General features: G+C 40.2%; 1 protein-coding gene across 10 annotated transcripts in view; it reads left to right on the top strand.

The window, feature by feature from the left end:
- IKZF1 (IKAROS family zinc finger 1) overlaps positions 1-18,913 on the top strand; it is a 66,539-nt gene that overhangs the window by 14,224 nt on the left and 33,402 nt on the right. For all 10 annotated transcript variants that reach the window (XM_030480744.1, XM_030480716.1, XM_030480726.1 and 7 more), the window contains exon 3: positions 5,245-5,364. In XM_030480744.1, coding sequence (XP_030336604.1) covers positions 5,245-5,364 — 120 coding nt within the window. The remainder of the gene's footprint in view (positions 1-5,244; positions 5,365-18,913) is intronic.

The following is an 18,913-nucleotide window of genomic DNA, read 5'->3' as shown; positions in this document are numbered from 1 at the left end:
AGGGATGTTACCTACTTCTTTTTCATAGGCTGGTGAATTCAGAAAGGAATTTTTCCCCTCCTCTTCTCCTGGGGTTCTACATGCTTCTAGGATTCTTCCTTGCATGATGAGGGAGCTTTTCTTTTATACTGGGGACCAGTGAGACAATGGCAGTTTCAGGAGTGTGAGATTGTCTTGTCAGTTGAAAACCACTTTTATTTATTTCTCCTGTTCTGTGAGTAATACTCATCAGGTGTAGCTTACTCTCTGAGCCTATGGAATTAGGTGATTTGGTTCACTAGCACAGTTAGTTGTGTTTAAAAGAAAAGAATAGTTTCAGGGATTTCTTTGGTGGGTTTTTTTGGTTTTTAATCCAGAAAGAAAATAGGTCTTCTCAGCTCAAAGGCAGTGTTTTGCAGCCATGTGCTTTATGCAGCTGTAGCTGATTCAGGTGTGGCAGTGGCGAGCTGGGCCAAGGAAGTATAAAATTAGTATGAGCGAGCCAAACCCTGTGTGCACACAGACATTCCCACTTCTGGGAATCCAGGCATGGCTGGCTCCTAGAGGAACTGAAATACTGTGTGACTAGCACAGAGTTCATACTTTTTATTTTTCTCCTGAAAGCGATATTTCATGAGACAAGCAGTTGCAGTTCTGAAATGAGGAGAGAGCTGACATACATTTAACCAAACAGTATCCGGCACCCGTACAAGAGAGTCAGAAAACACAGATAGTATCTCACTTAACAAGCAGTATTTTTCCTGCCCTTTTTTTCTTTTTTTCTCAGTTTTTTTTTTTTTTTTTATCAGTTCTAGGGCCTAACAGTTAAGGAAGGTAAAAAAAAAAAAGTACAAATGTTTCCACATCTAAAATACAAAGATCCCCTAGTACCGACCAGGTTGTGCTGCACTCTGCTAAAGCAGGAAGAAGAGTTTTGCATTTAATGTTCTTGTTAGGTCTTAGGAAGGTAAAAATGAGTGTATCCTGGGCTGGTATCTCCTACCTGAGAGCCTGGCTCCCGTCCCAGAGCAACTCTCTTCTCATCACTGAGGTTTGAGGTTCTACTAGTAAAACCAGGGTGTGAATTGGGTTGTGATTCTCATCCAGAAAAATGTCTATCTTACTTTTCTTAGATCTTGTTGGGGTTGTTCAGTCTGGAGAAGAGAAGGAGCAGGGGAGACCTTATAGTAGTCTTCCAATATCTAAAAAGGGCCTACAGAAAATCTGGAGAGGAACTTTTTACAGGGGCATGTAGTGACAGGGCAAGGGGGAATAGCCTTAAACTGAAACAGGGTATATTTATATTAGATATTAGGAAGAAGTTCTTTACTGTGAGGGTGCTGAGGTGCTGGCACAGGTTGCCCAGAGAAGTTGCGGCTGCCCTGCATCCCTCTCTGTGTTCAAGGCCAGGTTGGACAGGGCTTGGACCAATCTGGTCTAGTGTGAGGCATCTCTGCCCATGGCAGGGGGGTTGGAACTAGATGATCCTTAAGGTCCTTTCCAACCTTTCCAACCCAAACCATTCTGTGATTCTATGATAACTTCTCCAGTGGATCTAGCATTTCTCCAGGAAACAACCTGCACGTATTAAACCCAACTTTAGTTTGTGAAAGGATGGAGAATGAGATTTTAGTAAGAAATCCCTCTTTGGCTTCCTTTTTTATAGTCATAGCTCCAGCAGCACCATCCTGGCATGAGCTAAATAGGCACTTTGTTCCCTTCCTCTCTTTCCTCATGTCTTTAACTATATTGCTGGGGCAGAGATGGGAAACTCAAGTAGAGTGAAGTTGAGGATCTTACAAGGCACCATTGATGGGTTAGACACTTTCAGAGCTTCAGAATAAATTGGGGGAATGTATGATACAGCCGATAGTTGATCTCCGTTTATGACTTAACCAAGGGTGCTAGCAGCAGTGCCGGAAACAGAACCTCAACTCTACAGCTCCCTTGTCTTTTTAGTTTGATGTGTCAGGTGGCTCTTTGTTAAAAATAAAATAAAAGAGAGACACCTCCCTGCCCCAAGATTAGATTTTGTTGTTTCTGCTTCACTTCTTATTTTGAGCAAAAATATAAAATGAAAATGGAATAAATCTATGGCTCTTTGTCTGTTATGTGACATTTTAATAATTTACCCCAGTACTTGCCACTATATAGTTTTTTTTTTTAGCTCCATCCCTTCAACCAGTTATTGTTCTGGACATGCCTGTTAAAAATTAAATGTGAAACTGTTCCCTCCTTCCCCCTGCCTCTTTTCTATTTCTAAATTCATTGGCAAAAGGATGTTAGTGAGATTGCGTATCTATAAGATTACCACGCAGTAGTGAACTTATCATGGTGTAACAATTTTGACGTAGTTAAGGCATGAAATACAAATATCACGCTCTAGAGTCCAAGACACAGAACTCAACTAATGTATCTATTCTAAATCCACTATTTTCACTCTGCCTTTTTGCATGCAGGGATTTCTCGATCATGTGTAAGAGGAGGAAATCAAATGATAAGAAATGAGTCATTAAAGCTAAGTTTACTAAGTTTTCTTAACTGCAGTCTCCTGCAAAAAGGGAAGCATACCAGATCTCTGGCTTCTGCCCCACCAAGTCCGTGAGGCTATTCTGATTCATGCCACCTGGGCAAATGGCTATTAATTTAACAAGTAGAAGATTGGTATTTGGTTAGTGAACCAAAAAGTTCACCACAAACTGCGAAAGTACTGGTCTACTAACAGGTTTCTGTTCTGAAAGGCAGCTTTGACTTATCTTCAAAGCATCTTATTTGGCCTGCTTATTGTAGGATGCCTAATTACATACCAAGAAACTTTTGATTTTATTTGCTATCTGTTATCTCATAGGTCTGATGATATGTGTTTATATTGGTTCATCACCAAAAAAAGCCCTCAGGTTTTTAGTGAAAGTGTTCTTCTGAATCCAGACGAAGTCAAAGGATCAACTTCCTTTATTCTAACTAGGAGCACAAGTTGAACCTTAGAAGATGCAGGTGGCTTTTGATTACTGTTACTTTTTAACAGATTTCCTTAACTTAGATGTAGCATCAAGAGAGCTGATTCTGACCAGACTGCCTCTTGCCCTCCAATTAAACTTCTGTTTTTTTGTTTTTTCTTTTGTTTTGGGGGGAATGGGGGAGAAATGTTGAAAAAGCTGAAATATTTCAGCTGTCTCTCCTTGCCCATTCATTCTATCTGTAAGAGATACCTCAGCTTGTCAGTATGGGACTTGCATTGGAAAGTTGCTCACAGCTCTTTAAGTTCCTTACATCCCAGAAAAATAGTGCAGAAAAATACAGGAATAACTAAATAAGGAGCTAAACAGTGAATGGCAAAACCTGTTTCAATGAACTTCCTGCTTTTACTTTCCTCTGCTGTAAAATTCATAGTCCTTCTTTTCCATTTATGCAATCCACCTTTGCTCCTGCGCTCACATCCAGTGGGTGCGATTTTGCCCATTTTGGAGTACCCCACTGAAGCTGCAGATGATATTATGAAATCATCTAGTCAGTCCCTCTGCCAGTGCAGGAGTGTTCCTTCGTTATCCTCGAGTCTTCCAGCTGCACCTTTAAATGGTTCACCCCATGCCATTCCCACCACTCCTGTTCAGAAGTTATTCCACAGTCTGATAGAAACATCACTAAGAAACTCGGCCCCCCACTCATTTTGTTCGTTTAAACCTAGACTGTGCAAACACCCAACCCAGCTAATCTGGATGATGACCTAAACCTACCTGGCATTTCTCCCACATCATGATCAGTACAGATCCCAAAGCACAATGTTTTGCTCCATCCAGGAGGTTGGGAGGAAAATGTTTTCTTCTTTCAAGTCAAGTCCATAACTGCCATCACCAGACTGTTATCACTTAAGTGAGCTGTATGTGTTTTAATTTTTCCTCTTCTGAGATGTGATTTCAGAATTAATGAATGTTTATGTGTTAATGAGGGAATTCTCATTAGAAAAAAAAGCACTAATTTGCTAGGCCTTTGTGCCATGAAATTACAGTCCTTGCTGGTGCGCTGATTGCCATGGGATGTCTAATAGATTGTATTTGTCTCCATTTTGGAGACAAAGGTTTTATGTGAACATTACTGAGTTCAAATCCTGCTCTGGGCCTATTTCATCCTTTGCTATTAATGCGAAGACCAGCCTTTTAGTAATAGTCAATGAAACTAATCACTTAGATAATTCTTTTGGTAGTTTCCAAGTCATGCTTTTGTTACAGATGTGTGAAGATATTTTAAAAGAAGCTCTGCAAGGGATAGTGCTGTGGGCACGACATGTACGCTGTGACTGAGAGCTAATCCAAGAAACCTCACAATTTCTGGTAGTGCAATGCTTGCGAAAGAGTTATTTTCCTTCTTGTCATGCATTCAGCACTAAACCAGTTCTGTAATACTTATACTAAAGCTCCAGGCTGTTTTCTTCTGCTAAACCTTGTGTACACAAGATACTGTGAGGTTTTTCCTCTTTGCCAATAAGAGACCATAAAACCCTTGAAGTCATGTTTTGACTGACTGCTAATTGTACATGTTTTAGGAAGTCCCAGGAGCTACATGCACTTAATTACTTGTAGGCACAAGGACCAGCCAAAGCTTGATTTGTGGGTATTAGTGAAACTTGCTGAAGATGTAGCTGTATTTTTAGTTGGAAATTATTTTTTTTTTGGGGGGGGGGGAGAAGTGGAGGTAGTTCTGTTAAAGCCCCAGAATACTTGTTGGTTAGACTTTGCTATGTCATTGAAGCAAATCTGGAGCTCTCAAGGAGCACTTGCGGAAGAAAGAAGAGTTTTTACAGAAGATGACCATTTGATAACCTTTGTAATCTGTCAGTCTATGTTGGCTAAACTGGATCTTTTGAGCATAGCAGCTCGTATGTGTGTTACAAATATCCAAAGTGGTAAGACTGATAACTGCATATCCAGACTTCAGTAAATTTGGAGGAGATGTTCAAGGCCAGGTTGGACAGAGTCTTGAGTGACATGGTTTAGTGTGTGATGTCCCTGCCCATGGCAGAGGGGTTGGAACTAAGTGATCTTAAGGTCCTTTCCAACCCAAACCATTCTACGATTTTATGATTCTGTGTCGGCCATGCATTCGTTTCTAAAGAAATTTTACCTGCAGGACAGCAGGTTTTGGTCCTAAGAATGTCACACTTTCAGTAGTGCTTAGGTCTTTTTGCCAAGTTGTTTGGTTTGTGGTTCCTCTTATGGTATTATTTTGAAATAAGACTGCTCTGACTGATGCTACTTTCTTCACTACTAGGAAAGGAAAGTCCTCCAATTAGTGATGTGCCAGATGATGCAGATGAACCTATGCCTGTACCAGAGGACCTTTCAACTAGTACTGGAGGACAACAGAGTGCCAAGAATGAGAGATTCTTGGGTAAGATGACTAGTCCAATCTGAGAAGGAGTATTAGTACATAATATAATATGCCAATAATTTTAAAGCACTATATAATAAGTTGATATACAGGTAGATCTTGTGCCTTTTCATCTTGTTCAGCACAGGATTACTCAGGTGTTTAGTGTTTTTTGTGCAACCTTTTCATTGGGAAAGGCATTTGAAGGACAGGAAGCCTTTTCATCCACAGGGAAGTTATAAAGATCCTAGTAGTTATCTTATTTCTAAAGCATCACTGATTGCATAAAATTCTCCCCAGGAAAGATGGTTTTCTTTCTGCATAGGAAATGGAATCAAATACGTGGTTCCTGGTCAAAATTATCTGAACTCAGATTTGATAAAAATTCAGTGTGAACTCTCAGGTATTTTTATTATTATTTTTATCATTAATTTGAATGCTATCTTGAATGTTATCTACTATTCAGATTTCTCTATAAATGCCATATTAGCACACGCATAGTATTTGTATGTTTCAGATTCAATGTCTGATCTTCATTTACTTATGAGTTTTTTAACTGGCAGAACATTACAAAACATTTGAATTTTGTTCTTCTAGGTAAAAGTCCATAATTGATAAAGTTTGTTGGATAAAAAGAAACCATTGTCCAGAGATGATTTTACAAATCCTCTCTACAGAGAAGATCCAGAGATGATCTTCTTAGGGATCACAGAGTCCACACCAAGGACTAGAAATAATGCTGACTACTCCATGCACCAGCTCACATATAGTCCACTAAAAAGGACTAAATGATAATACTTGAACACAATGCTTTTTTACCAGTAATAACAATAAAAAAAAGGAAAAAAACCACAAAGACTCCCAGAATACTGTGATCAATGCACTATGTGATAAAAATATTTCAGGAGAGGAGTAATTAACAAAATAGGTTTGTTTATCCACAAATAAAAGTTTTGTTCATATATTTTACATTTCTGCACTAAGGGTCAGGGTGGAAGACTGCTTACAGAAAGATTGTAAGTGCCTTTACATCTTTATTGTCTAAAGAAGTCTGATAAAGGACAGTAAGTGGAAAGGGAGGGCACAGAAGACTAAATAATCAAAGTCAAGGTAGTACAGCAGAACGGTGTTAGCATTAGCAGTAGACCCTATTCCCAAGCTCCAGGACTAGCTGTTAGAGAATGCAGCATCTTGTGCATCTTCACTTTATTTACCACTTGATCCCCTCTTATTAAAAATGTGAGCATAAAGTTCAGCTCCTATGTGCATATTGACATACCTTACGAACAAATTGATTTTTAAAAATGCTTTTTAACATCTGATCACTTACTTAGTGCTTTGTTTCTCAGTTCAAACCTCTTTGGACAAAATCTTGCTTTTACTGCTTGTGTATCAACTCAGTAAAATGAGTTAAGCCTCTTTTCTCCCAAAGTCACTAAACCCTCCAAAATATTTAACCCTTGTTTTAAAATATAATAATAATTAAAAAAAAAAAAAGTCCTTTGTTTAAACCCAAACACTAAATTTACTTCGGCTTGCAAATATCACACAGAACCAGCAAAGATGAAATTTATATTTGCTGATGATGTAATGATTCTCCCAACAGTTCAATTATATACCAATATAAACACATATTAGAAGTTAGTGCAATAAAAGAAGGAGAAAATTTTATCTTTGGTGTCCAAAATATGATGAATTCCATCTGTTCTCATTAGTTTTACATTGTGCTTTCAGCAATACCTTAGATCTTCCATGTCCTGACTTCAACATTTTTTCTACCTCTATTTTCTTTACCTATAGCTCTTTGGTTTTGAAGGGTCACATCTTGTAGTGAGACATTTACCACAGTCAACAGAAACAAAGACACTTCACAGTACTCTGTTTTCTGGTTGATCTTAAATTTAGCTATCAACCTCAGTGCTTGCAATGTTTGCTTTTTCTGTAAAGCTGCATACGCTTTTACCTCTTCTCCTGCTCCTTTTTCTAGCCCTAAACTAACTTTTTGAAAAGAGTATACTGAAAAAATGAATTCTCCTTTTTTACAAAAAGGGCCTGAACACATGCCCCAGACATATTAGAAGCTGTATGATTGCTACGTACATTCTAGATCATCATTAAAACAAAATCTCTTAGGAATAAACCAATGCCTTAGGGTGGTGTTTGAGCTATATGATCCCATAGATGTATTAGGGATGAAGGGGGCTATCTTTCTATGTAAGCAGTGGCATGGCAGTGTAAGCAGACTTGTTGTTCAGTGCAACCTGTGATCTCCTAAGATCTAGGTCCTAAGATCTGCTTCTGTGATCTATTTATCACCAAACTTAGGTAGAAAAGGATGATCTGAAAAGCTAGTTTGAAGAACAGTAGATAGGCAAGAGAATACTATAAAGACCAACTCATATTATATGTATCTCATAGCTGGGAGATAGACTGCAGCCTCTGATAACTGACAGGCGATACACATGAGCAGATATGACCAGGCAACAGCTTTTCTCTATATGACTTTCCTAATGTCCCATCTGCTTCCTTCATCAAAAAGGAATCCCCTATGCACTTTGCTGTATTTCAATATATGATATACAGTGCATTCCACTTAATCTTAACGTCCTGAGAGATCAGATGTCCATATAGCAAGCACTGAGAAAGGGTAATTTGAATCAGACATCTATGGAAGAGGGTCAGTAGGCTCTGGAGGATTTCTTTTGTACATGCCTAGTGTTATAAAGGTTACAATGGAAATTAGAGGTTTGTTGAATGAAAACAGTACGCATTTACATGATTTTACTAAAATTAGGTGAGAAATCTGTTGTTAATTTTAATCAGCTTGTGAAATAGACGTGTTTGAATGACCGTTTGCTTAGATTTGTAGTAACACTTCACAAAACCTTTAACCCTGGAGTCAAAATTTATTACCCTTTTTCATCAGTTTAGCATTTTAAAGGTCAAGGATTAAGGGAAATGAGCTATTTTTAGAAAACAAAGATAGGCTCTAGCTCCTCTACATGTCTTCGAAAAAATCTTTTCTTGCATCTTCCAACCTGAAGAGTGAGGCTTGAATGTGGTGTTATAGACCTGATAGAGAGAACCATTTGAAACATCTCTTCTGCTCTGAGAATGCAGGCATAGTAGAAACTTCAGAAGTTAAAGTACTCAATTCACTTGCCAGATTTTCTTGGATGCTGTGAGATTTTGAGTGTATCATTTAGAACTACTAGAGAGGGTGCAAATGTCATACGGCAGGTGTCCAGGGGTTCATGAAATGTATGCTTTGTTTTGTTCCTTCAGACAGAGACACCCAAGATGTGGGTTGCTTCTGACCAATGCAAAAATTATAGTGGGTGTAAGAAAGGTCATTTGTGGAAGTAAAGTCATTAAAAGTTTCTAGTAATAACCCAAAGCAGCTCAAAAAAGCAGAAACATATTAAAAGACATATTCTGGTCACTGCTATGTCTCTTCATTTCCTTGATGAGCTTGCTAGGTTTTTAATGTTGTAACTCCCAGAGTGCCACCCTATGTTGAGCAGCTTCTTCCTGCAAGCTTCATTTCTGCTGCTTCTGTGCTTCTTCCTTCCTTGTCATTTTCTCCACCCCAAATTTTCTTCTCAGTCTGGTCTGGCACCTAAAACTTTTTAACTGTTTTATCTTCTTACTCTCCGCACCCACCTGCTCTACAGTTAATTTTTCTAGAAAACACAGGGAACGTTTTCAGACAAGATAGTTTCTCACAGCTCTTTAAGGCACTAGAGACTCTCTTTTACCATCTCTTCTAAATATCCTTTTGAAATTATGATCTAACTTATTTAAAAATACACATCCCACCAAAATTTCCATTAGGAATTGGTGCTTTGCAGCCTATTTTGGACAGGCAGCCCTATTTCTCATGCTAACCTATAACATGAGAGCTGATTTGAAACATCCTCTGCTGATTCTTACTGTCTCTGTTCAAGTTTCAGGTTAAATGTTGCGTGTGCCTTTTGTGGACAATCAGTACTGAACATCCTGTATGTGGTAGACGGTTGCAATTTAGGGCTGTTTCTGCCCTGGGACTAATTCAAGCCATGTGTGGGAAACTAATGATTCAGTGAGTTGTAGGCCAGACCCTACTTCATGAAGAAAAAGCCGTTTGCTCAGTGGCAGTATTTGCCTAGAAAGGCGAGCAGTACCTTCCTTTATCCATAACTGTACTGTATTATCCATAACTTGTACTGTAGCTGGCCATCAATGGGTAAAAACCATTGATGCCATCTCACAGTGTTACTGGCCTCAGAAAGAGGCTGTGGGCTCACCATTTCTGCACAGGCAGCTGTCAGATGCTGAATACGATTTCCAACACAAAAGTCAAGGGTTTCTCACTGAAAAAAGTGATCATCACCATAGTCACAGATTACAGTCTGGACCTGGAACATATAACATGTATAGATATTCTTTCTGAGAGAAGAGGTAGGGAGAACTCATCTCACAAAATTGGGTTAAAACTGTTGAACAACTGACAGAAGATGCCTAAAGTAAAAACTCAAGGTGATCCTAGACACGAGCAGAAGACAGATGAAATTTATATGAAGTTAGAAACTCACAAGTTGTTCAAAATAAAGCACATTAGTATGGGAAGAGACATTAAAAAGAAAGAAGTTTTTGGCATTTTTCTCCAGTGGAAAACGTCAAATGACTGGTATTGCCCTCCTCCCACAACCCAATTACTGAAGAAGCCTGTGAAGTTGCAGTCCTCAGTGCCTGGCAACACTGGCATTGCCTTTGCATCCTGGGGATGCCATGGGCAGTCAGAGGTGGTAACCTGCACAAGTTTCTGGTGCAGGCAAGCGTCCTCACTCTGAGCATCTTCCATGCTTTATTTCCTTAAAAGGAACTCAGCCATTTGAGAACATGGACAGGAGCATTGCTGAGGGGCCACCAGGCCAACCACAGCAGCTTGCCATTACATAAATCCATTGCAACGCACACATATCTGGGTGGAGGCAGAATAGAAGTGTGGAAAGGCTGCAGACAGAGGGGAGAAGGGGGAAAGCCAGAAGGGGAAGTGCCCCACCCCAGCTTGCAAAATCAGTCCTGTTGCTCAGACAGGTCCAGCTTGCTGCTGCTCCGGCATTTCTCAAGGGCAGGGAAAGGGATTGAGGAAAAAGACTGTCAGAGCTAAACATCTTTGCGTGCTCCTCCTGTAGGAGCTCATTCACTATGAAGGCAATGTGTTGTGTATGAGTAATAAGACGCACGTGTGGCATGTGTGCACGTGGACACGTGGTCATTCAGAGAACTAAAGTAACCTGGAGGGCTCTGTAATGTGCTTTACTTGCTCAGGTTTCAGGTGGGCATCTCTGCTGCTCAGAATTATGAAAGTGTGTAGGAGCTCACGAGCCATTGTAAATTATTGCTATTAATTGCTGTCTCACCTGATGTAGCCCTACCAGCTCTGAGAGCAGAGAGAAAATTTGTTTCAAGATGGTTTGGGGAATTGTCTTTAATCATCCACAATGAAACACGGTTTGAAAGTCCTGCTAAAGAGGCTTCTGAAGGAATTGAAAGACTTGTAACTAAATATTTTAGGAACTTTTAGAAATAGGGAAGTTGGGAATCTCCCATCTTGTTGGTCCAAAGCCCCTGTTTCTAGTCCCAAAATACGGACTGATATTGCATGCTCCAAGATGCTGCCAGCATGACTTATCTGTTCTTAAGAGGAACACGGGAGATATTTTTGTCAGGATTATTTTCATTTTGTATGCAAAACTCTTCTGGGAATTTTCATAGAGAACAATGGGGGTGGTTTAGTGGGAGAAGGCAAGTGACAAATTTCATGAATTCCCTTATATACGATGTATGGGATATACAGTATATTCCATCCTTCAAAGGTATGTTTTGCATGTGCACAGTGTGAAAGCGTGAGCTGGCGTGAAGTGCAGAGAACCCAGGTATGCAGGGCCATTGGGAAGCTGAGGAATTAGCCACAGTCCCAGGGGCAAGCTCTGCTCAATACAATGACTCGGGACTTAAAAAGAAGAAGTGCATGAATTTTCACAAGGCCAGTGGGAAACAGCCTCCTTTTGAAAGGCAAATTCCTGTATCAGATTTAAAAATGCTTGCTGCAAGTAGTGAGGGTGAACATTTTCAAAGCAAACTTGCAAGTACTTTCTCAAAGGAAGGGTAAGCCAGTTTGGAAAGGAGAGCTGCCACTATCCGAGCACAGGCTGCACTGTATTAGCACAGTTAACTCAGCCCACACAAAGCCAGGGCAGAACCACTGTGTAAGCAGGCATGTAAAAATTTATCTTCTGATGCAATCGAAATGTGATAAAATCAAAATCTTGAGAGCAGAATTAATCCTAAGAGACTATTGTACTTTTCCAGTGATTTCTATTTCGTTTTGTGAGGAATTTTTTTTACTCCTGGCCCATTTGGTGGAAGTATGGTTTCTGTTGCCACTGTGTGGCAACACGATGTTGCAGTGAGTGGTTTTTTCTCTTATTTCTCCAGCACTTTGTAGTTTGTGGAGCTTTCATGAGCACTTGCTGAATACTGCTATGTTTTCAGAGGGAAACATCAGTACAAAAGACAGGGAAAGCTTGGGAGATGTGCAAGTTTTTTTTCTTCAGAGTTGAGAAAGCAGCGAGTGTCGTTTGAAGTGGAGAGATGCAGTGTGTTTGGCTGTGTGGCTTTTAGGTACGGATACTGAGCCTGCTGATCTAATCTGCAGTTAGAGTAAGTTGTCTTTATCTGAGCAGAAGAGATGTGGCTCAGAGATAAGCCCCATTCTAGCTCGGGAGTTGAAATTATCTAGCAGGATCTCAGCTGTGGCTGCAGCACAACTCAGAAATACAGGGCTCTGGCTGGAAGGGGGACATATTTTAAGATGGGAAACACCTCTATAACTGCAGCTTGCTAAACCTCAGGCTATTTTAAGGGAATGACTCTGCATCAAAACTTTGGATGGACCTCTGAACACCAGCTGTCCCTTTTTTCTGTACTCTTTCTTACTTGCTCTTTGTTGCAGGCTTGCTTTCTCTCTTGAGCAAGTTCTTATTCAACCCTAGTGCTCTTCAGGAGTGTATGCTGAGTGAAAATATTAACTGATGGACTGAGGCCCAGTACAGGGACCACCTGCCTCTACAAAGTCTCCATTTTGGAACAAGCTGCTGTTTTGATTTTGTTCAGCCTTTCCTCACATCTCTGTAATTTCAAGTCCCACTATGGTGCCTCCTCCCTGGGAGAGGAGAGGTTGCTGGCTGCACAGGACTTGCAGTGATGTTCTTCCATCAGATGTGAGCTCCCCAGGCTCTGTCCATTTGCAAAATGTGCAAACACATTGTGACTGTGGCTGCATCCCCAAATTAGAGGTTTGCAGGGAAGGGTTTACAGCATGGTCGTGCCCTTTATACTAAAGAGCGGAGGATAGAAGGGGCTTATGTTTGGAGCTCTAGTCCTGAAGCCAGAAGCAAACAGGGTTGATCCAAAAAGAAAAGTTAAGATTCATGCTTTACTCTGGTTTTCACCTTCCATTTCCCCTATTTCCCCTCCCCCAAATACAGTCCAAACTTATCTCATTTGAGATGTATAAGAAATGTGGCAAAAGTGGAGAAATGTGGCAGAATGAATTGACTTCCACTCTTCCTAGCTGCATATCAGAGTTTAAAGAGGGAGGAAAAAGAAAAAAAAAAGAGAAGAGACTGAAGAGTAAGGAGAACTTTCACATAAACCAGGTTTTTTTTACTCTGGAAATGTTACTTCTGAGGAAGTGGCTCTTACCAACCAGAGTTTTCTGTAACTTCTAGATTATTTTATGGAACAATGTAAGAACTTGTCTGCTCCCTGACCTCTTCTTAAAAAAAAAAAATAAAACCAATTGAGAGCTTTAAAAGGAATTTTTAATTCCTTCATACAGCAGAGTGTATCTGTACATGATTTTGTTCTCCCTGCTGATTAAGTAACGTAACAGACATGTTTAATGCAAGGGAAAGGTGGGTTTTGACTAAAGTTGGAGACACTTTCAGCTTATGTTGCAATTAATAGAAAAGGAAATATTCATTCTCCATATTTCATCATTTAAAAGCATCCTGTATTTGTAAGAAGCTGTGATCATGATCAGCCAACATCCCCGTTATGGATTTGAACTTTCCAGATCTTTGGTGGGTTTTGTGTTTTGGTTTCTGTCTAAGCCAACAGCTTTGCACTCTGATTTTTAATGACAGTTTGTGTTTTTTTCAGAGGGAAATCAGTCCCTTCCCATTCACAGTACCATGCATCTCAGCAATATATGGAGTGAGTTATTAAGCCTGTTTTTTCCTGCTGTGAATATGTGTTGCAATGCTCGGAAGTGGTGGCAGTGGTTGGTGTTGAAGCACGATGGTTTCATTAACACCAAAATGGTGACTGCCAGCTAGGGAACACTGCTGTTTCTGCACCTTTTGCACTGCATCTGTGTTTTGGAGATATCTTTCCAGGTCTTTCCATATGAGTATTTTTGAGTGAGAACCACACTTGCACATATAGAATTCACTATGAAAAATGTACTTCCCTTGTTGTAGGGTAGACTAAGACCCACTAATCATTTTTTGTGCCCAGATTTGCAAAGGGAAAGAAACACCTATGTGGCCAAGAGAAGTGTCAAATAGTCTGTGGTCCATCCCTACCCTGACCCTGAGCTGGCTGTATTCACAATTCAGGCTGCAAATGCCTCTGTCTCTCCTAAGCAGAGCAGTCCTCCTGGTATCCCCAGCCTGAAGCCATGAATGAAAAGGTGAGAACATCCCTTCCACACTGACATGGCACCTTCCTGAGTTGGGGTTCATCCCTTTTCCTCCCAGAATCCACATAATTTTGCAGCTGGCACTTCCCATCTCTGGACATTGGAGAGGAGGTGGGAAGCCCTGATGGCCAGCATGGTTGCTGGGTCTTAGTCTGCTGCAGGTGTGGACCTACAACAATTCGTCTAGAAGTCAAATGTGGGAACTAGGCTTTTCTGGGGAGCTTCAGGGGTTGAGCTTCCTGCCCATTTGTCCACATAATGGCAAGTAGAAATAAAAATGAGAAATTATAATTGTGCTAGTAAAATACTTCAGTGGCTTTGGAGCCCAACACTTGGAAAGGATGAGGAAGGAATGATGGTAGTGAGGCATTGTCTCTGGTGTAGCAACACATTTGTTTAATCTTACCACCACATTGCTAGTAGATCTTAGTAAAATTGGTATCCTATCACGGGCTTATTGTCGTGTTAAGTGGAGGTTTTCTTCTCCTTGCAAAACAATCTAGGGAAGTCTGATACTGTTTATCCTGTAATTACACATTAATGAGCTTGTACCTCCACTATACAGTGTAATCATTGCTAATAATCTTTCTTGTGTGCCATGAAAGAGACTGATTTATACAATGCACAATTTAGCCCTCAGTATTAAGGAGACAATGTGAAAATATTTTTCATTTCTAAAACTTTTTATGATTAATTTCTTCACCTTAATAATCTCTTTGAAGTTTGAAATGGCAATGTATTTTCCAGCCAACAAGAGCCATTTATGCTGTGTTCTCTCTTTTACATGTGTAAATGCACACACATACACACATGTACATACAAAGATATGTCTGTTAGCACACACAAAATCATATGCCTGCAAAATCAAATTCCTCTGTATTTTTGTGTAAAAAAAAAAAAAAAAAAAAAAAAAAAGAAAACCAGAAAAACCAACACATGTATGCAAAAGAGCATTTCTGTTGAAAGCTGAGCTTTTCTCTCTTTTAAGAGGGAAAGACCTTTCAAGTATACACTCTGCAAAATAAACTTATGAAGATATTTTTTTTTCAAACATAAAAGAGGAAAAGGTTAGTTCCTGCTAATTTGTCTGTATCCCTTTAAGCAACCTAAGTGTAAATTCCATTTGGGAAGTGGGCGGCAGCTGAGGAAGATCTGCTTGTACCCACTGTGGGTTTTGCAGTCTGCATATTGCTGCTGGGACGAGGCAGCTGTGAAGGCAGATGGGGTCATGGTACTAGAAGGACCACTAAGGAGTTCATGAAGATAAGGGTTGCTGAGGAAAGGAGAGAGACAGACATGCTCTCCCTCTCAGTCCTCCTGCTGGCATTCCTCGCCTGAAGCAGTGCCCTTAAAAGGCTCTTCTGCCTGCTGCTGCTGGCTCCACAGTGAAGGGTTACATGGGCTCTTGGATCCTCCCCTGCAGTTCATAAGAGCTGTTCCTTCCACCATTCAGATGTTTTATTTGCTTAACTTCTTACAGTGTTATTCAGGTAAAATCTATAGTGGAGAGTGAGAGATACATTGATGAAACATTCCAAAACATTCTTTTACAGTCCTGTACAAAATTTAGGATTGCACAGTGAAGCTTTGGAGGACATACAGTCCTCACAGTAGAAGGATAGATGGCTGACCTATTGAAATAAGCTAATGAAATATAATATCTCGTATCTCTTACTTGAGATACAACTTTCCACTAAAAATTGATGCATGCGTGCATGTAACATTCCTAGAGCTGTTTCAGTAGCTGAGTGAACAATTACAAAAACATGATTAAAAGAATCACTTTTACCCTGAACCCTTCTACACTCTCATCCCAGACAGTAACAGTGATATTCAGAGAATCTCCTTATGCGCATCTTGGGGAGATACAGCTGAGTGTGAAATATATCCCCTCACAAAGGTCAGGCTAGTCAAGCAAAATGTAGTCCCTAACCTTCCTGTGTGAGGACTGGTCTTGCTGTGCAATGGTGGTTTTTCCCCCCATCTTTTTTACCCTCAGTGAGACAGAGCACAAATAGTTTTACTAGTTGCATACTTCCTGAGAACATAGCGATCCACACATTCTGGGCTGCGGGTTGTTTTCACGAACAGGCATAGGATGGGAGTTAATCAGATAGCAATGGGGAGCTCTAGCAAATAGCACATTTGCATCAGCAGAAACAAATTTCACAAGACTTGCTGGGAAGGTTTGCTGCAGCATGCCACGGTCCTCCACTACCAACAGCCACTGCACATTCATTCGATAAAAAAGATGACAACAGAAAATGAAACTTTTAACGTTCTGTTCTACAAACACTTGAGAAGCACATTACCCCAGTGCTATGAGCCTGTGGCTGACATCAGCTTTGCTGGCACTCCATGGAGCCTTTCAGGTAAAGGAATTTGAAGCTGTGGATGAGCCACTCTTCATTCGTCCTGGTGGCAAGGAGGGCTCTCAGCCCTGCTCTGGTGCAAGTGACCGTCCTGATATCTAACAGTTTCCAAGAGTCCAAAGACCTGCCAGCAGGATATTGGCATCACTGAGATTCGAATGCCTTATGTGCTCAGAAATGTTCAGACAGCACAATGTTGTCTTTTTGTGTTGTACAAGGCAGAAACAACTTTCCTTGAGATGCTCTCCTCCAAATGAACAAAGCATCATTTGTCAGTCCCATATCTTTGTCTCTGGTTGCTTACCAGTTTACCAGGTAAAGGTTAATTTTGCTGAAGACAAAGTCTGCACGTTTGCTGCAGCCTCTGACAAACTTGCCTGGCCAAGTGTTCAGCCTGTATAGCCCAAACAGTGTTTTTGGATATATGTGTTCCTAGGTGGCAGAGTTAGGAGGATTTCGCTTCTCTTCTTGACCTCACACTATACTACACAGTACAGCATGGCCACAGCATAGATATGAATGTTTACTTCAGCTAATAACAAACAGCAACTTCTGTAGAACTGCTTTGCACTGCCTCACTCTTAGTCCAGCCACACTGTCTGGGAGTTAGCATGAAATTTCAGCGCATTATGAATCCTGGACTGAGTAGTACTGATGCACTCTCTCTGGCTTGGTAGGGACAAGGAGTTGCAACTTGGTAGTTCATGGGAAAGAAGAAGGATTCCTAATGTGTAAAGCATAGTAGGACACATCTGGGTATTTCTACATTTAGAATCCATTGCATTTGGTAAAAATGCAATGCAATGCAATGTCTGTTCCTTTGCAATATTTGAAAATCATTTAAAATATAAACTGGGCAGATGCTTTAAAAAGAGACAAAAGGATTCCTCCAAGTAAAAGGCACTTACACTGTCTGGGACACGCGACTAGGAGCAGAGAGGAAGTTTGACAGAAACTTCGCCTGCTAGACACTTTCAAATATTCCATAAATGCTGAGAGGGCAGGAAATGCCAATGGTGATAGACTGAACAGATCATCAACCCTTATGGAAGGCCAAGTTTTGATCATTCTCTGAATGCATGGCACCAGTTCTCATAGCACAGATCTTGTTCTAGTTGTGTATAATTGAATGTCCTCTGTCCATATTAGCTCTTACTGTTTATCTAAGACTGGGAAGGGCATTGAATTAAGCTGGAGAATTAACTTCTGGAGAGAAATTACCCATTTCTCTCCAATGGTTTTATTGTTTTTGTCTATGAATATGTGTTGTGGCACAGGGTTCCAGGAAAAGGAACAGAGCTCTAGAAACTGCACAAACGCCAACAGCATGCACCGAAGAGTTTACAATCTAATTGAGGCTATATACATGTATATATGATTGATTAATTGAGCCTTACAAGTCCTAGCCAAGGTAACTATGAGGTAGGGCACAATGATATGCAGTCAATTGTGCTGCAGAATCTAAACTATAAAGAGTATTCTGGAGTCCAGAGAGCAAATTTGTTTTTCTAATAGCTGCAGCAAAGTAGTCTTCTGTATTCTTCCAGGGTGCAGTGGGATTGGTTTAGTTCAAAGTTTAAAACTTTGTTTTAAATAATGTGTCTCTTTAGCTTGGAGAGATCAAAAAATATAAACCAGGCATATATATTTATATTTAATATAGATCTATATATTGTATGTACATTTAAATATAGGTGAAGGATTTGATGATGGTACATGAGGCAATAATATGCATACATGCATATATAAATATTGGCAGTGAATGATTAGATCATTTTGGGAATCAGGAAATAATTAATTTCCTGACTTTTAGTTAGCCTATATCTTAGTACAGAGGAGCAATCCACTGCATTGATTGGACTTTTGGAAAAAGGGGAGAGCTGATTTCCAGCTCCATACCTGATTTGTACCAGCAGGACTCCTGGGTCGTGTCAGTGCAATGAGTGTAATTACAGCTTGGTGCTGGCGTGACAGAGCAGTGCATGAGGCTGGTCGTAGGAGAGTGGGCAGATGAGGATAAAGTTCAGATACAAGCCCAAATTTCACAGAGTCAAATCCATACTCTTGTCCAGGCTTTTCTCTTTGCTGAGATATTTCTGAAGATCCTTTGCATTACAGAAAAATAAATACTCTAGCAATTTGGTTTTGGAGTGAGATTGCACACCTCATAACTGAACATGTAAGTGCTACAAATCTGAACTGGAGATGATAGTTTTCAGAATTAAGTCATTTCCTACAAAAAAGGTACAGGCTGAGCCCCTCTCTTATTTCCTTTCTCAGACCACTGATAACTTCTATGCTGGCTACAATGTGGCGGGAAATGCAGATCTGGTTTGGATATTTTAAACAGCTTATGCTTTCTTTTCTTGAGGTGTTTGCCTTTGGGATTTTTGCATCTCTATTGAAACAGAGTGGTAGCATGGGAAAAGGCTACCTGAGGAAAAAT

This window comes from Strigops habroptila, chromosome 1 (assembly GCF_004027225.2).
Source record: "Strigops habroptila isolate Jane chromosome 1, bStrHab1.2.pri, whole genome shotgun sequence".
Taxonomy (NCBI): domain Eukaryota; kingdom Metazoa; phylum Chordata; class Aves; order Psittaciformes; family Psittacidae; genus Strigops; species Strigops habroptila.
This window is presented reverse-complemented; position numbering and strand designations above follow the sequence as displayed.